At 40.2% G+C, this 19,048-nt stretch overlaps 1 protein-coding gene across 1 annotated transcript in view; it reads right to left on the bottom strand.

Moving 5' to 3' along the window:
• lrriq1 (leucine-rich repeats and IQ motif containing 1) overlaps window positions 1-18,353 on the bottom strand; it is a 43,784-nt gene extending 25,431 nt beyond the window's left edge. Inside the window, exons 1-8 of the mRNA XM_028584161.1 lie at window positions 17,126-18,353; window positions 14,669-14,821; window positions 14,303-14,453; window positions 13,555-13,748; window positions 11,580-11,707; window positions 11,302-11,375; window positions 10,820-10,913; window positions 5,808-5,987 (exon numbers count right to left, since the gene is read on the bottom strand). Of these exons, the coding sequence (XP_028439962.1) occupies window positions 5,808-5,987; window positions 10,820-10,913; window positions 11,302-11,375; window positions 11,580-11,707; window positions 13,555-13,748; window positions 14,303-14,453; window positions 14,669-14,821; window positions 17,126-18,346 (2,195 nt within the window). The 5' untranslated portion in view covers window positions 18,347-18,353. The remainder of the gene's footprint in view (window positions 1-5,807; window positions 5,988-10,819; window positions 10,914-11,301; window positions 11,376-11,579; window positions 11,708-13,554; window positions 13,749-14,302; window positions 14,454-14,668; window positions 14,822-17,125) is intronic.
• Between the last annotated feature and the right edge of the window lie 695 nt (window positions 18,354-19,048).

Here is a 19,048-nt window from a genome sequence, read left to right as displayed (position 1 = left end):
CCCTAATACCATATAATGTCTCTTTCATTGAGGGGATAAACTGACTACAAAGCCACCTCAATGGAAACTTAATTAATCTATTAGCAGTGCTTGGCTCTGCTCCCCTCCCTGTCTTCAACCCTGAGGGGGCAGAGGCGCTTCAGTGCCCAGCCAGTCTGGAGAGCCAGTAGCCTTAGGTAGTAGAGCTTCTTCGCTACAAAGACCTAGCTCTTCGTTCTCAGTGGGACAAGTGAGAGGGCAGTCGGGAGGTCCAAAAGGATTGTGACCCCACTGACCCCGTCACCCCCGTACCTGCTGGTTCACTCCAGGGTCACCATCAACATGTATACCACTGATATAAGAGAGCAGGAATGATCAAAAACACGTTTTGTAACGCAAAAGCTGCAATATAAAAATGTTTTTGACAGGGAGGTAATTACTACAAGACACAAAGACAACACAAAAATCCCCATTGTTCAATTATATTTCAGGACATTTGGAGACATTTGCTGTGGCTGTGTCATATCGATGCTCCCAGCAGAAGTCATAGCTGCAATAACTGCTGCAAGAAACTGAAGAGCAGCAAAGGTCAAGACAAAGCCTGTGCCAAAGTATTATGTATTTAGTGTGTCATTTATTGCAGATTGGATCTGCTTCTACAGCAGTAGCTATACAGATGCAGTTTATATCAACCTCAGGATAGACGAAAAACGCAAAAATATGCAAGATCGTAGCTTACTCACTGACTCGATATTTTTGACTCAGACTGCTGAGTCACATATTAGTTTCAGCTGAACTTTGAAATGCATCGTTACACAGCACAGGGCCTTTGAACTTTGATCCCGATCTCTTACATTGTAATCATGTGAGCATGTGAGTATTGTTTTAAGATAGACATGAAAAGAATTAAAACTATCCTTAAAGCAGCCCAGTTTTCCTAAGGAGTACATTCATATTGAATTGATTTGCAGCACACAAATTACATGCCGTGTCAATGTTCAGTGGGCGCCCTATAGCAAGGTGGAAAGTAAGGGCGGGGAGGTTGGGGTGGGTGTGTACCGCATCTGACATATCCAACATTTATGAAAAAAATCCAGCTTAAATTGAATTATTCTTGTGTCTCTAAACCATGGCCATATGCACTGTCTCTGTGATATTGAAGAGAACCTAAAAAATGTATTCTATTCTACTGCATTAACCCTTCAGCTTGTCTCTGAGAGACATTTTAGGTGTTTGGTAACAAGGGAAAAATGCAACGAGAACACAGAACATAGCCAGGGGAAGAAGTAGTAAGAAGCAGCAAGATTTATTTTCCACAAAAAAAAAAGAAAGATTTAAGTTGCTCACCAAAATCCATAAGAAGCACATTGTAGGTATGAAATAGAGGCATTTTGTAAGGAACAGATGATTCAGCCTCCACTCTACACCCTGTAGAGAACAGTTGTGAAACCATACCCCTGATAAACCCCATGGTTCCCCACCTTACGTCGTCAGTGGACCGACGTGTGGCACTCTTCTCACCTCTTCTAAACCTGAGTCAGACACAAGGTCAGGCCAGGGGTTAAATGGCTGTGTTGGTCCTTGCAAAGCCCGCAGAATGGCTCATTGTCCAGAGGCCAGGGGGGTAAGAGGGCAAACAGTGAGGGGTGAAGCAAAGAGAGCACCATGCTACCCCCCCAAGCCATAGGAGTCCTCGGTGTGACCCGCATGGGTAGCCACAGCCACGTTTCATCTTTTGTGCTGTGTAATTTGGAAGGGTCATGAAGACAAGCAGAAAGTTGACCACTGTTTTAAGTGTTGGTGGTCCGTCTCGCAGAGGAGCGTCAATGTGTGCAGAGGCCAGTGACATCGAAGGACTTGTGAAAATAGATAGACGTTGTCTTTAGGCTCACTACGCCCTATGTATCAGACATAACAAGAGGATAGCTAACATTCCTGACTGCTTCATGTCTGTCTGTCTGACAGGCTGATCAGCACAAGATGAAATGTGTAGTACGGCCTCTTGTAGATAGGTTTGCAGTAATTTATATAGTCTTATCCTAATTTGTTTTACTCTGGTTTGCCATTTGATTCTATTTTCTTTCTTTTCAAGTGTGTTATAATCCCTTTAGGGTTTCACCTTTTAGTTCTTTTTACTCTCTTTTCCTTAAAAGTAATATATATATATATATATATATATATATAATAATAATAATAATAATGTGATGTTAGGTGCCTGGGCAGCTCACCCCAGGCTGCCCTACACCTCAGCAGCTCGCCCATGTATAGAGGTGTACTCTTCGACGCAGTGGCCGCAGGTCGGAGTCGAACCTGCGGCCGCTGCGCCTTTGCTGCATGTCATTCCCCCTCTCTCCTCCCCTTTATGTCTTCAGCTGTCCTCTATAAATAAAGGCCTAAAATGCCCACAAAATAATCTAAAAAAAAAAAGTTAAAAAAAAAAGAAATTATTAATATGATGTGGAATCATTAAATTCTTAAAAAGTGGGAAAGAGCATGTTTCCGTGACACTGGAACAACAGTACAGTACATTAACCTTTTTTTTTTTTTTTTTTGGACACCTCAAAGCCAAATTTGAATGAACAAATATGAGCTGAGCAATTCCCTCCTCCCTTCCCATTAGCTGCTTCCAAGCAGAAATCAGTCCTCTAGACATTTCAATTTACCAACACAGATGATGTAAGACTGTTATATTTATCAATTTTAATTCTTTTAGACCTAAGTGCAGCCTTCAATACAGTAGACCATACTATTTTAATTTCCTTAGCCTGGTCCTACCAGACTCTCATACATTTCATTTGTACAGAGAGTCTGGCCACTCTCCATTGACCAGTGTTAACTTCCTTAAAGGCAGGTACTCTGTTGAAGTTTAAAACTATTGGATCTGCCCAGAGCCACTTTGGATCTGCCATAACCAATCGCATCAAGGATACTGCACTAAGCTGGTTTTATTCGTACCTTTTAGAAAGAACCTAATCGGTCTCCATAGGTGATTACTCATCATCTACAGCAAACATTACCTGTGGTGTAGCGCAGGGTTCGACTTTAGGCCCAATTTTATTTTCAATCTACATGCTTCAGCTAGGCCATATCCTCCAGCGTCACAACGTCTCTTTTCACTGTTACGTGGATGACACACAGATATACCTTCCTTTGAGACCGGACGACCCAGAAAGCCTAGCTGCTGTTTTAAACTGTCTTAATGATGTTAACTGTTGGATGTCACAAAACTTTCTTCAACTCAATAACTCAAAATCAGAAATCATACTGTTCAATCCCCCAAATCCTGCAAGTCTCATTGAGAGTAACCTTGGTCCCCTGTCTGCCAATATGAAGCAAACCGCCAGAAATTTGGGAGTTTTATTTGACTCAAATTTAACATTCTATCCCCACATCAAGAAGGTCGTCCAGTCCTTTTTCCTTCAATTACGAACCATCTCCAGAATAAAATCCATGCTCTCCCACTCTGACCTGGAAAAACTAATTCATGTATTTACAGAGGTGTCAAGTAACGAAGTACAAATACTTTGTTACCTTACTTAAGTAGAAATTTTGGGTATCTATACTTTACTGGAGTAATTATTTTACAGCATACTTTTTACTTCTACTCCTTACATTTTCACGCAATTATCTGTACTTTCTACTCCCTACATTTTAAAAATAGCCTCGTTACTCATATTTCAGTTCGGCTTGTTTTCATTCCAGCTCGTCAGTCATCGTTCAAAAAAACACACACACAAAAAACCTATCCAAATCGCTCCATCCGGAGAGAGTGAATTTGATTCTGGTTGGATGATAAGTATAAACATAGCTATTCCGACACCCTATTGGTTTGTACGCGATCCATAACACCTGTACAGACCCGGTGCTAATACGCCACCGGTGCCTTAACGACCGTTATCTACCGGACCGAATAGCAACACGGATTTCGGTGCCTTAGGTGCCTGCGCGATGCTCCGAAAACGGACGTTAGAGGGAACTGAACATCGCCGCACGGGACGCTAGTCAACACTACAGTTGGAAGCAGGTTAGCCTAGCGTTAGCTAGAAGATGGAGTAAACATGATAAAATGCTGAGAAGTGTGTCTATATTTCACTGGAGAGGAGTCTGACACCAGACTGTAGCTGCCGTTGTCTGAAAAACACAGAAGAGATGTAGCCTACGTGTCACCTTTTTCAGCCCTTCTGAGTTTGCAGGTATTATTTTAATATACTGTAACATTATTATAGTCATATGATTTTGTCCCCGCGTTTTAGAGTTAAGCTGTTGTCCTTAATGGTATTTCCCCCACTTGATCAGGGGTCTTGAACGTTTTTCAAGCCAAGGATCCCTTAACTTAAAGTGAGATGTAGCAGGGACCCCCTACATATTGTATGAAATTAAGTTGCATATTAAACTGGGCCTACAATAACTGTTAGGGTAACCTAAAGCCTTCTTACATACCTTTTTCATAAGCTATTAAAATAATAATTGTTGGCATGATTTTATAAATCATATTTTAATGTTACATACTGTATGTGACATACTGTATGTGGCACAGTAAATCTAGGATTAACTGTATCTGTGGGCTGATATCTTAGTGACTACCTTACCTATAGGCCAGTAAGCCTATCATCAGTGGGAATTTATATTTGCTAATAATATGTTGGAATTATGTTAAGGAATTTTATTTTTTATTTTTTTTAAAGACTCAAAAATGTACAATAATTCGGAGGCCCCCCTGCAATGACTCTGAGGACCCCCTGTTGAAGATCTCTGCCTTACATTACTTTTACTTTTATACTTTAAGTAGTTTTGAAACCAGTACTTTTACACTTTTACTTAAGTAAAAAGCTTGAGTTGATACTTCAACTTCTACAAAAGTCTTTTCAAACCCTAGTATCTATACTTCTACTTGAGTAATGAATGTGAATACTTTTGACACCTCTGTGTATTTATCATCTCCAGACTCGACTATTGTAACTCCTTCCTCTCCAGCATCAGCCAAAGGTCACTCTCTCGCCTCCAATTGGTTCAAAACGCAGAAGCTAGGCTTCTCATTGGTTTTAACAGACACTCATATTACCCCAATCCTGGCGTGTCTCCATTCGCTCCCTGTTTGTTTTAGAATTGATTTTAAGATTTTCCTAATCACTTTTAAAGCCTGTATGAGTCTGGCTCCTAGCTACAGTACAAAGCAGAGATGTTGTCCCCATATGAGCCAGTTCGTAGCCTTAGATCCTCGGGCAGGGCCCTTTTAGCTGTTCCAGAGTCAAGGCTGAAAACTAAGGGTGACCGTGCTTTTGCCATCAGGGCCCCTCGACTTTGGAACAATCTGCCCGAGGACATAAGGCTCGCAGGATCAGTTTGTGATGTCGGCCCTACTGTTAGGCTGCCTGTTATTTTTACTGACCTCATCTGCCTTGCTTGTCTGTCAAAGCACTTTGTAAAATTTGTTTTTAAAGGTGCTATGCGAATAAAGTTATTATTATTATAGAACTACAATTTGATTGCAGTCAGTTATATTGCTGACATGTAGCTTTAGCAGAACATGGCACTCTGTTTGACAAGGATGGGATTTGAACCCATGCACACGGATAATAATCGAGTAGTAGTCAGTCTCATTTACCACTCCACTAACTTGTGTGCCTTTATTATTATATAACTAAGCGGAAACTCTCTGAACATCCCTGGTGCCAGTATTAGAGAAAATGATCATGATAAAATGTGGTTATCGATAAGCACCTCCGATTACAGATTTTCTTTGTACTTGATGAGTTAGTGACAGCTCTAGAAAGGTTTAACCGCACAGCGCACTGACAGTCCATCCACACAAGCAGTCAGTCTCTTACCTGAGCTCCCTGCTGTGCTGCTGCTGTAAATCACCAGTCTGCTGAAGCTGAGCCTGGCAGAACGCTAGGAAGCTGCCCGGAGCCAAGCTGACCTGTTGAACAGCACGGGGCGGTAGAAAAGAGTCTGTGTCCTGGTCATCGATGGCCCTCAGCCCAGGCACTGCTTTCTGCAGAGTGGATCTTAAAAGGAGAGCAAGCTGGATAAAATATCAAGGGTCATTAAGGCCACCTTTTAATGGCCTTCATTTTTTAGTTACTGTTATTTTTTTAGTTACAGTTATTTTTTAGTTCCTGTAATATCAATAAAACGTCTAATAGTATAAGCAGCGTACTTAAATGGAAAACAGTTTTGGGGATATTTCTTTAAGGAGTATTGTATTTAAACAACAAACAACCAATGTGGAGATAGAATATACAATAGAATAGAATACATATAATACAAAATAAAACCATGATATCAGCTATAATATTGGCAGCAGCACTGAACAACAACACTGCATTTATTTGAAAATTTAGATGACAAAAGTATAGTAATAAAGTATTATATTTCTATTTTTTATCTACTAAGACCTTCTTAGCAGACACATTCACATCACATTTCAGTCTTTTTAAATACCTATACTATTGCTGCTATTGTTCTACATTATAGTACAGCATTTTGAAAGCCCTCTTTGACCACTGCAGTGAATACAAACACTTTGGTGAGTCCTACAGTTGGTATAAACAATAAAGTATTCAAAGACGATGAAGGCTTTTGATTGTGGTTTGAATAGAACTAAAAAAAAAAATGCTGAGATTTCCGCTGAGGATTTTCAAAATGATGCTCAAGTTAGAGAGAGAGCTTCTGTCGACGAGAAAAAAAATAAGACAAAGAGCTTTTACCAAGGGGTATACTTGTAAAACCATAGTTCTATCTGTATATCTCAATTGGTAAAAAGGTATCTGTAATACTGAAGGGTTAAAGCAGCCATTCTCTGTTTAGTTTGACAACTAAGAGTTTGAGAAGACTGTTTCAGGTCCCACTGAGGCCACTCATAGTACATGCTGTTCTCTATGCTGAGTTCACTGTACATTTTGTGTTCTGGACTAATCTATTTACAGTGATTACATTTTAAGACAGGTAATGTAATTGTCAACTTAACTATATTGTTTTCTCACAGTGTAGTTACGCAGGCACTTTAGATAAGAACTCTAACCAGGGCATATGTTAGGTAGTATCAGCCTACAAACTTGGGGGGGAGCCCTGAGTGACTGTGAGTCTGGGGGAGCGGTAACTGCTGCCTGAGGCTAAGGATGTACAAGCAGAGGAATCCCAACTATCTGCCAGAGAAACAGACTCAGAGCATCTACTAGTGGAGGCCAAATGTGGTCTGTGTTCAGTGGGAAAATGTGGAGCTAGAAACTCTACAGGACACTTGGGAACAGCAACAATAAAACCCGTAAAAAATGCAAGCCTTCAGGCTACAAAGTCTGTTTTTTTTTAAAACATTTTGAAGAACTGGGTTTTTCAAAATTGATTCCAAGAGCACCATATGCTCTTAAATCATGTCTACTATGTCACCAGAGGAGGATAAAACATGTGCTGAGGGTAAACCTTTAATTTCACCAGCTCACAATGTGTGTTTTTGTGAAAATTTGAGCATTTCATACTCTTACATGGATATCTCAAGATGTTTTTAAAAAATCCATGGCTATAGATTTTTTAAATAGCAGATCCTACTGGATTCTTTAAAACACAGCTCCATTTTACTGTTATAATCCAGTTGATGTACCTACTGACCTCACAACTAATAAAGATGAAGCAGAGAGCAAAGTATTCCAGTCAGAAAAAAAGCTAACGATGGTGCCTCAGGTGGTTTATTCTGATTCAGGTATAGATCATGAACCCTTTTCTTGCAAACAATTTGACCCCGTATAAAGGGTTCATACTGTATTCTGATCGGAGGTCCCTACTGCCACCCTGAGACAAAGACGTGACCACAAAGCACGGGATCTGTGTACTGTCAGAGGGATATGGTTTTGATGTGGCCCACTTGGTCTCTCCGAAACAGATCCAGATTAGATTTCAACCCTTCGGGCATGTTATCTGGCTGGCTGTCTTCAAATGAAGCTCCAAACCCAAATAGGACATTTTGACGGTTACATGAGCTCATTGAGGTGGGCAATGTAATGTAATTCAATTAAGGAATGGACGCCATTTGGACACACTTGGGAGAATGCAAAATAGACCTATGTAAAAATAATTGGATGCCATCAGTTATGGATGTTTACAATGGCTGATTCTCATTAACTGGGGAGTTTTGCTGGTTTCAGAAAGACACCTCCCTCTGTACTGTGATAACCTCTGCACTACATGCAGTCTCATTGTCTTTTTGAAGCATGAAGCATTTTTCTGTTGGAGCAATGTGTGTATTTGTAAAGACTGAAATAATAAATTTAAATTATATTTCATTTTAAAGAAAGTAGGAGCTTCACAATTTAGATGAATCTATTTCTCTCCTTACAGCTATATCTACAGTGACTATACTTGGACTTCAACCTGAACGTTCCCTAAATTAATATAAATTTCCTCCTCCTTTCTGAGGGAAACGCTGTTCTTGGCTCACATTCCTTTATCCTCCTACTCCAGCCCGTACGGGCACAAGTCCGTATTTCATTTAGTGAAGACTTCCTCCAAACCACATGCTCTTAAAGTGGCCCTGATTAATCAGGCCCAATATTTTCTTCTTCCAGGTCTCCTGGATCAGGGGCTGCCTACAGGGAGTGTAATTCTTAGCGCTTGCCTTTTGCTGCTTTAATTTAGCCAGTGTTATCACTGGCTCTGGATGAAAGGGCCAGGGCATGAGTGTGGAAATACAGAGGGTTAATTCCACTGTTGGCACTGGAGGTTAGGTAAAGTTCAAGGAAATATTAAGGTAATGTTTCAGTTAAGGCTTGCGACGGGAAAAACGTTCACAAGAAACCCATGTTTTTAGGATGTCTTTTGGACAGTGAATAACCCACTAAGCAAGAAACACTACAAATTAAAAAACGGAAATGTTATATTCAAAATGTCCACATTATTAAACCAACTGGCCAGTGGTACAAAAGGAGGAATGTTTTACGTGTGCAACTGACATTCAACTCTTCGCAGTTAAGACATCATAAAATAATTTCTCTGAAAAGATAAATAAATAGATAATTTTTCTGAAACATTCAGGGCTATTTGAAAGGGGCAAGAGAAGTATAGGTTTTCATATTTTGGTGTTACTAAATGGGTGTGAGTAGCTTTGAGGAGCCAAACAACTTTGCGAACCTGTAACAATTGACATCATTGCTCATGACGCATTAAGAATATGAGCGGTCTTGCATATTTTTTATATAAACTCACTGCAACTGTCTTAACTCGGGAAAAATATTTAGGCATGATAAGTGAATGAGCAAATTGACACTGAAATGAGAATTTTTCTGTTGTACCAATATTTTGGGAATTACGAGCACTTAGTGTGGCGTACGTAAGCACAGATGTCGGTGGCACGTCGCAGTAATCTAATAGCGGACGCGGATCACAGTGCTAATCCTGGGAAGTGGACAGGAAGGCCTGTGTTCTGCTGGAATGTTTAGACTATCTGAGCCAGTAGACCGAAATTTCTGATAAAGAAATAAGCTGTGTTCTAAACCGTCCCGTCTAATAGCACTAATAGTGCACTACATAGTGTGTTTGCCTTTTTGTAGTGGTGTTCGAATTCTCCGTGGTTAATTTCAATCACTATATAATCCACTGTAAAATACCCACAATGCACAGCTGATTTGATTGTACATACGATGTACCCTACATTTTACTCCCGTATACCACAATGCAACGTGGCCGTGTTTTCCCAAAGGAGAAGAAGAAGCAGAAATCACCGCGAAAACTGAAAAGGAAAACTGGAGCGGACTTTCGTGTCTAAACAGCGGAAATGTAACATGCAACATATAAACAACCTTTTATTCTCCTCCTGTGTGCTCACTTTGTTTCAGGGACTAAATTATTTTAGTTTTGGTTTGTTTACATGATGATTGCGTCCGCCTCCGTCACACAAACAACGGGCGCATCTCCTGACACAAGTCACGCAACAATGTGTTTTCAGTGAGTGTCCAAAATCTCATATCGTCGTTCCATATATAGTTCACTATTTATTAAACACTATAAAGGGAATAGTGAGTGAGTGAATGAGGGAGCGGTTTCGAACACAGCTATAGATTTTCACTGGTATGTTCCTTTGAACGGTCGTCCCGGCGAGTGATATTTCAGAGCAAAGGAAATTGTAACTCAACCTTTTGTCCAAAGAATTTCCGGAAAGAACGGCGGAAATTTCTAATTACACTATGTTGTCTGTGTGGCAGGTACTGCAGAGGAGAAGGCGCTAAAGTTAGAGGTGAACAGAACAAGCATCCAGAAGATTAGAGAGTACAGGGCACATTAAAATCAACTTAGTAGCACTGCACAGTAGCACTGCCTGATGCGTCTTACAAGCATCCACATTAGAAAACAATGACCTTAGATCAGGGGTCTTTTATGCCAGGGACCCCTTAGCTAAAAGAGAAACTGAGTAGGGACCACCTACCGCATATATTGTATACAATTGAGTTGCACATTAAACTGGGCAGAATGGATGAAAAGAAATGATTTATGCATCATGTTTTAATGTTAAAATACATACATACATCCGGAAGGCACAGTGACAACTTAAGCTTAACTGTATGGCTGCCACAGTTACCTATAGTAAGCTTATCTTCAATGTGTATATGTTTTTTTTTTTTTATTAAAATGTTTTGTTTTTACAAATAGGCAAATTTATCTTTGCTATTAAAATGTTGCATTTATATTAATGTATATTTTCAGACTTATTTTAATTTTTGAAAAAAGAAAATTATTTTTTACATAATTTGGCGCCCCCCTGCACTAACTCTGAAGACCCCCTTGTTGAAGATCTCTGTTTTAGATCATAAAAAAACAGTAGCCTAACTCCTCCATCCAGCCCTCGCCTTACCTCCAGCCACTCTCCTGCTGAAGAGGATTCCCTGTGAGGTGGACCTCTCGCAGGGATGGACATCCCTCCAGACTGTAACACACGTTCTGGAGCTCTGAGAGAGAGGTGGAAAAACATCTTTGCCTTGTCAGTGTCTAATTTTCCTTCTATTCTTCCCTCGCATTAGTGTCTCATCTAGTTATGCAGCACTACATCGACTGAACGAAATAAACAGAGATGTGTTTCAGAACTTATGCATCTTTTTTTCCATGGAGTCATATACTGTACTTGGACAGCAGAGCATAGAGCCAATATTAACGCAGCATTGTCATGCAAAGTGTTTATGCCCAAAGGTTTGTCAATTTATAGCTATTGTAAATTCTTTTGTTAAGTAAAATCAATCTGTGGCTGAGTGGGAGTAAGGGATTGGGAAAGATAAAGTAAAGCTTTTATGATGAGAAAATGGGATTTATATAGTGTGATTAATCAAGACAGCCTGTTACCTGACATGCAGTTAAATCGAAGATCCAGATTCGCAAGGGACACAGAATCAGTCATGGAGGGCAGCTGGGTAATTCTAGGACACACAGAGACAAATTATAACCCCTTTTGAAAGCGTCAATACACTATAAATTAACATTATACTGCTGTTAAACACAGTTTAACAGCTTTCACTTTTCATTTTTGATATCAAATTATAAAAACAAAATCGAAAAATGTGCTACTATCACATACAGACATAATTCAAAGACAGATATCAAGTATGACTGGAGGAATATACCGGTTTTGGGCCACAGAGAGATGTTGCATGAGAGGGAGCCAGCAAGCAGTGAGGCCCTGCAGGAAGGAGATGCTGTTGTCGTCTAGATGCAGCTCTCTGAGGAGGACCTGGTTGTTCAGACTGGGGGGCTGATGGGGAAAAAAAACTGGGTGAAGTTGTCAGTTACCACTGGTCACACTTTGGGGTTAGACTAACTTTCTGTTGTTGCTGCTGCTGCTGCTGCTGGTCCAGCGATGCCTAAATGACCCCGTCCATCAACGTCAGTTGTTTTAGTCCTGCTGTGTTTACAGTCATCAGTGTCGGCCGCAAGTTAAGCTCAGCTGCGACCTAAGGGGTGTTTTAGAAAATACTAAAGGTGATGTAATCACCATAGAGCTTTCAGTGGCTAGAATGCATGGCGCGAGTGAGAGAACTATTTCACAGTGGGCTGGTGCTTATGATAAGATAAAGGAGCTAGTGAAATGAGGATGTTGTTTGTTTTCTGTCTATGCTTGATGCAAGTAATGTATGATGCTATTTTGCTATAACTTATCCTGAGGTCTTGAGGTCAACTAATATATATATATATATATATATATATATATATATATATATATATATATGCATCTGTATATTGCATGTGTGTGTTTTTCTTGCTCTCTGTAAGAAAAAAATTAAAATAAAACATTTGATCACAAAAAAAGAAACTCTTGAAGGTATATAAATGATCATGCTTATAACTATTGTTTGTATGTACCATTACTTTGCCTGCTTTTCTTTTTCTCAACTTGATCGCCTGATCAAGTAATTACCAGTGAAGGTAGGTGATTGGATATTCTCTCTCCAATTGTTGCTTATGGAGCATTGTCACGGAAGATATTTGAACTAATGTAACTGTAATGTAACTTATAACATCAATCAGTACCTTTCATTAAGGTAAGCCAGTGGCAGGGCCCTGGTATTGGGCATTCGGACTCTCTTGCATCTCTCTTTTAGTTCAAATAAAGCCTATGCGACTGATGAATTCAAGAATGCGCTTCATGCTTTACTTTCAGGTCGAAGTTCATCTTTGCTGTCTGCAAATAGAAGTGTTCGGTTAGTGTATCGTATGTGGGAAAATGGAGTGTGCCATCCCCGTTTTTCGTAAAATATTACACTGAGCACCACCACTTTCAGATCACTTACACTGAGCTTGTTACGTTGCATCCTTTTTTAGTTCAATGGGCAATTTTGTTGGACTGAAGGAAAATATTATGTACCTTCAGTTGATCCATCCATTTAAACCCTTAATCCTGTTCAGGGTTACAGACAGACATGTGACAGATTTTCAATATATTTTTGAATTTTAGATTTTTGTTTAGTTTTTTTTTTCACAGATGGGGTAAACTTTGAAAATATTCCATATGAGGCCATGACATTAAGTTGTAGTCAAAGGGAAATTTTGATTTCCCCAGCCTGTGGTTTTGACAAGATAATCTGTTCAACCATGATCTGTTTAAGGTGATAATGTGAGCCCCCAAATTTGCTTCCTCTCAGGAGTCGAGATTTTATTTTGAAGGTTTGACACACACAAATCAGATGGTTTTTATCATTTTGACTAGCACTACACACCGATCCCTGTCAGAATTCTAATGTGGGGTTTGTGATTTTAAAACCAATAAAGGAAATATTGTGTTATATTTTTCTCTCTGCATCTGCGTCTAGTTATATGCAGAAAGCAAAGGTTTTTCATCTTTTGTTTTCTGCATATACTTTTTTTTTTTATTGGCTTTTTATGCTGATTTTCTATGGAAAATCCCTACATCCCTAAATACAAATTATTTACATCACTACCAGATCAAAAACAGAATGATGTTAGCCTAATTCAATACAACCTGTTGAGTTAAAGCTCCTCATCACCCTCAAACATCCAAATCAGTTTCTATAAAGATCTCACACAAAACTGCAACCCTGAACAGTGACACCCAAGAACAATGCTTTCAGTTTTTCTTCTTACCTCAGTGAGGCTGTTGGCTCTCAGGTCCAGTGTGTTGAGCAGAGCGCTGTTCTCCAGACCTTCCACGCTTGCCAGGTGGTTGTGTGAGCAGTTCAGGTGCAGGAGAGTGAACACGTCCCTCAGTCCTTTGGTGCTGATCAGCTGGTTGTGATCCAATGACAACCTCTGCAGTCTCCTCATAGACTCCAAACCAGCTAGGAATGAGAGGGACAATCAGAAGACACTTATTTAGATGGCTAAAAAGCACAGGGTGAGTCTGCATATAAGCAGTTAAAGAAAGTGTAAGCATGTCTGAAAAAACATAATTTGAAATGAGACCGTCCAAAAGCCCTCTACTATAAAAATTCAGTTTTAGAGGTGAGTCACGATGTTACAGTAGCTGAATATACAATTCAATGTGTTAACCTTTTGCCTGGCCAATATCTATTTATGACTTTAGCCTCAGGGCTCCAGTTCACTTCAGTAAATAAATCACTTTTCAATGCATATTGTAGTTGAAGTGAATGAAGCCCAGGGCTGAAAAGAAGAGAGATGCTGCCCTCTGGTGGAGTACTGCAGACTTGTGCTACAAAACTAAAATTAAAGACCTTTGTAATGTAATTTGTAACCATTGTAATGTGTGACACAATCACACATTACAATGACAACAATCTGTTGCATGTTATTTGTTTCTTTACAACAAATATACTCAAAATAAACATCCAAGTTAATGTTCCATTAGGTATATCATGATTTTTCCAGTTCTCACCAATGCGGGTGATGGAGTTGTGTGAAAGGTCTAGAACATCCAAATTTTCAGCACCAGTTAAACCATGGATGGACGTCAGCTTGTTGTGACCGAGTTGAAGAACTCGTAAACTAGTCATATTTTCACAGTTGACAAATGAGATGTCGTTTTCCTGTAACAAAACAAATAAAGATCTTAGGACAGAACAAAATATGATTTTTTTTACTTTCAGAATACAAAGATAATGATATGTAACTGACAATAACCAAGATCTGCACTGTCCAAAAGCACAAAATAGAGGTAAGTAAAGATCTTGGATTACTTAATGTCCCTTGAAAAAGTGGCATTTAAGACAGTGAACTCATTATCTATTGACTGAATACCCACCTGTACATCGATGTAGCAGAGCTGTGGTATCTGGTTGATGCCTTCCAGGGATTTGAGGCCACAGCGTCTGAGGGTGAGGGACTGAAGTTGAGTACACTGAGCGAGAGTGGTTAAGCTACAGCCAGGCAAGTCCTCCAGGGTCACTGTAGTCATCTGAAAGATAGGCAAAGATGCTTTAAAGTTCAGAAGGGCTTTCTGGATTTCCAACGGTTAAGTATATAGTGTATCTGTCTTCGCTGCTTGAATTTTACTAACGCAACATATCAGACACGCTCTCAGACACACATTAGACTTATCACGCCACGCATCAATTGTAAATTAGGAAAGAGTGCTTTAAACGTTCCCGCTTCTGACAGATGGAACTGGCTTCAGGATTCTCTCAAATGAGAACAACTGGTTTCCATCGGGACGTTCAAGATCATGCTTGGAAATGTGTTACATAGGGACTGCTTTTGTTTTTAAGAGCCCTCTTATTCGCCTACATCAGTGATTCACATCTGATTTTATTGTTTATATGTACTGTCATTTTGTAATTGCTCCTTCATTAATTTTTTTACACATTGTTATTTGGGTATTGTTTTATGATCTGAATATTTTTATGATCTGATTATTTGTATTGTCATTTTTTAGATCTTCTTTTTCTTTTTATTTGTGCTGTAATCAGGGCGTCATTGGAAAAGAGGGATTGCTCTCAATGGCCCTCCCTGAATAAATAAAGGTTCTTCTAAAGTTGGCATGTGTGACATGGCACAGGGATATGTCATATATTATATCAAATATGCATTAGTCAGAAAAGGGTCACTGAGGTGGCCGGGTTATCTCAGTTGGTAGAGCGGGCGCATATATGTAGAGGTTTACTCCTCGACGCAGCGGCCGCGGGTTTGACTCCAACCTGCGGCCTTTTGCTGCATGTCATTCCCCCTCTCTCTCCCCTTTCATGTCTTCATCTGTCCTGTGGAATTAAAGGCCTAAAATGCCCCAAAAAATAATCTTTAAAAAGAAAAGGGTCACTGCTAATACGGAGTAGGGCTGGGCGATATGGAGAGAATCAGATATCACGATATTCTTGACCTAATACCTCAACAATTAGATTTTTAAATAATCATCAATAATATGGATATAATGATTAATTGGTTAAAAGCAAATAATAGAACATCTAGATCACTTTGCTGTAATGCAGCCTTTAAAACCAGGAGAAGACAAAACTTAAGCCATATTACAATATTACAATATCCAAAAGCCACGACGATATCTAGTCTCATATCACAATATCGATATATTGCCCAGCCCTAATACAGAGCATCCATTTGGTTAATTCAACATTGTCTTTTTAATACAAAGTCATAACAGGTCTCATTTGCATGCTACTAGATAGCTCTGGTGGGTGAACGTCTACTAACGCAAAAGGATGAGTTTCAAAGGGGAGTTGAGAGTTCCATGTGTCAGTACCGTTTACAGTGACCAAAAATGTAGTTCTGAGAAAACTAAGTATAAGCACTTCAGGCCAAATCCCACAGACTTGCATATCAGTGTTTAAAGGTCCCATGACATGGTGCTCTTTGGATGCTTTTATATAGACCTTAGTGGTCCCCTAATACTTTATCTGAAGTCTCTTTTATATAGACCTTAGTGGTCCCCTAATACTGTATCTGAAGTCTCTTTTATATAGACCTTAGTGGTCCCCTAATACTGTATCTGAAGTCTCTTTTATATAGACCTTAGTGGTCCCCTAATACTGTATCTGAAGTCTCTTTTATATAGACCTTAGTGGTCCCCTAATACTGTATCTGAAGTCTCTTTTATATAGACCTTAGTGGTCCCCTAATACTGTATCTGAAGTCTCTTTTATATAGACCTTAGTGGTCCCCTAATACTGTATCTGAAGTCTCTTTTATATAGACCTTAGTGGTCCTCTAATACTGTATCTGAAGTCTCTTTCCTGAAATTCAGCCTTGGTGCAGAATTACAGCCACTAGAGCCAGTCCCACAATGAGCTTTCCTTGGTATGTGCCATTTCTGTGTCTGTAGCTATTGAGGAGGAGAGAGGGGGGGCAAGGTGGAGGGTGGGGGTGTGGCCTTGACCAACTGCCACTTTGCTCGTTTGAAAGCCATGATGTCTCTCTCTCTCTCATGAGTGGGCCAAATTCTCTGGGCGGGCAAAGCAGAGAAAGGGGAGGTAACCTTGCTCCTTATGACCTCATAAGGAGAAGTTTCCAGATAGGCCCATCTGAGCTTTCATTTTCTCAAAGGCAGAGCAGGATACCCAGGGCTCGGTTTACATCTATCACCATTTCTAGCCACTGGGGGACCATAGGCAGGCTGGGGGAACTCATATTAATGTTAAAAAACCTCATAAAGTGAAATTTTCATGCCATGGGACCTTTAAACAACTTCATCTTTCACAAATGGTATTGTCAAGGTGTCTGTATCATGGCTGAGCATTCATACACATCTTACCACTTGCAGGGATTTCCTGCCTGTGAACTGAAGCAAAGTGTCTGGGCAGAGAGGTGGCAGACTGCCGGCCTCGGCAGCGCCTCTCAGCCCCCTCCGACTCCGAACGGATCCTTTCTGCTTCCTCTTGTTCTGGAGGGAGAGTTTGGACCAGGGGATGCAGTCTTTCATCCATGACAGCCTCTTGTTCTCTGTGTGCACCGGGAGGCACACGGGCAAAAACACAGGGGAAGGCCTTGCTGCTTGATTTTCGCAGTCCACAGTTTTATCTATGGAGGTCTGACTGATGGTCTCTTCTGGGTCATGTTGTTGTGGTACGGTTTCAGTACTGGTGGGCCTGACTGTAGACTCACTGTGTGAAGGACCAGGGCTTGAGGAAGTCCAGGTGGTGCTGTCTTGTAGTTGTGAGACTAGGGAGTTTTCTGTTTCATCTTTATTCATGCTGTTATTTTCTCTTTTCTCTTGCAGCTCATTTGCTCTTACGTCCTTTTCCCTGTCTTGCACCACTCTCTTTTGGCTCCCCTCCTTTACTTTGAGTCTAATTTCTTCTTCTGTTTTTTCGGGCACCTCTTTCTTGGTTTCTCCCATAAATTTTCCCTTCAGCTGCTTCTCTCCCTCCACATTTTTTATCTCCTCCTCCCTTTTGCTCGTCTCATCCTGTTTCTTTTCTTTTGTTTTGCTCTCGTGTTCCAACTTTCTGTTGTACAAATCAGAGCCTTTACACCCCTCCTGATCCTCTTTAAGCCTTATTCTGGAATACACTTCATCCCTCTGCTTCCTCTTCTGTTCTTCCTCTTTTGTTTTCTTTTCATAGTCCGTTTTCCTCTCCTCATCCTCTTCAATGGGTCCAAGTTCTTCTTTATGTTTTCTTTTTTTCCCTTCCTGTTCTCTTACCATTTCCTTCACCTCCCTCTTCTCCTCCATCTTTCCCCCGTCCTTCTTTTTCCTCTCCACAAATTTAATTTCTTCATCTGCATTTCCATGTTTACTTTTACCCCTCCTCCTCATCTCTTCATTAAGCTTTTCCTGAGCCATCTTTTTTCCATCATCAGCCTCCTGCTCTTCGTTATTTGTCCTCATCTCATCCTGCTTCTTTCTCTCCTCAAGCTCCATAGTTCTCACCTCCTCCTGTATTCTCATGTTTTCTTTATTGCTCTTTTTGCTCTCCTCCTCCTCCTTCTTCAGGCTCATTTCTTCCTCCATTTTTCTCTTCTCTTTCTCCATCTTTTCCCTTGCCTCTTCTGTCTCTTTTCTTTCCTTCTCCTTTTTCCTCTTCTCTTCCTCCCTTTTCCTCTCTTCTTTCTCCTTTGTCATTCTCAGCCCATCCTCTAGATTCTTCTTTTCCAAATCGATCTCCATTCTTTCCTCTTCTCTCTTCCTCTTTTCCTCCCTCTCCATTCTCTTCTTTTCCTCTTCCTTATGTTTCCTCTCCTCTTCTTTTTTAAGTGTTATCTCATCTATTTTTCTCTCTTCCTCTTTCTTCCTCCTTGTCTCTTCCTCCATTCTTTTCCTCTCTGCCTCTATCTTGATTTTCTCCTCTTTTCTTTTCCTCTTGTCCTCCTCCTCCTTTATCCTCCTCTGCTCCTCTTCCCTCGTCCTCCTCTCTTCCTCCACTCGTCTCTGTAAGTTGCTGATCAGTTCCTAATTGGTCAAGAGAAACACTACAGTTACAACAAAGACAGTTGTCCCATTTCATTGAAACTACATAAAACAGTCCACATATGAATTGCTAACAGACCTCTAAGTGTAGATTTTATTTGAGGTCAGTGAACTTTTGATTTGAGAAGTTAAACATCCCCCCCCAAAAGAGACCACGATTTTCCACATAATCTCACAGTTGTTGAAATAACGATGATGTAAGATTGTTAACCCTTTTGTTGTCCTCGGGTCAAATTTGACCCGTTTTCATATGAGTTTCTTACAACC

Source organism: Perca flavescens, chromosome 8 (assembly GCF_004354835.1).
Source record: "Perca flavescens isolate YP-PL-M2 chromosome 8, PFLA_1.0, whole genome shotgun sequence".
NCBI lineage: Eukaryota > Metazoa > Chordata > Actinopteri > Perciformes > Percidae > Perca > Perca flavescens.
This window is presented reverse-complemented; position numbering and strand designations above follow the sequence as displayed.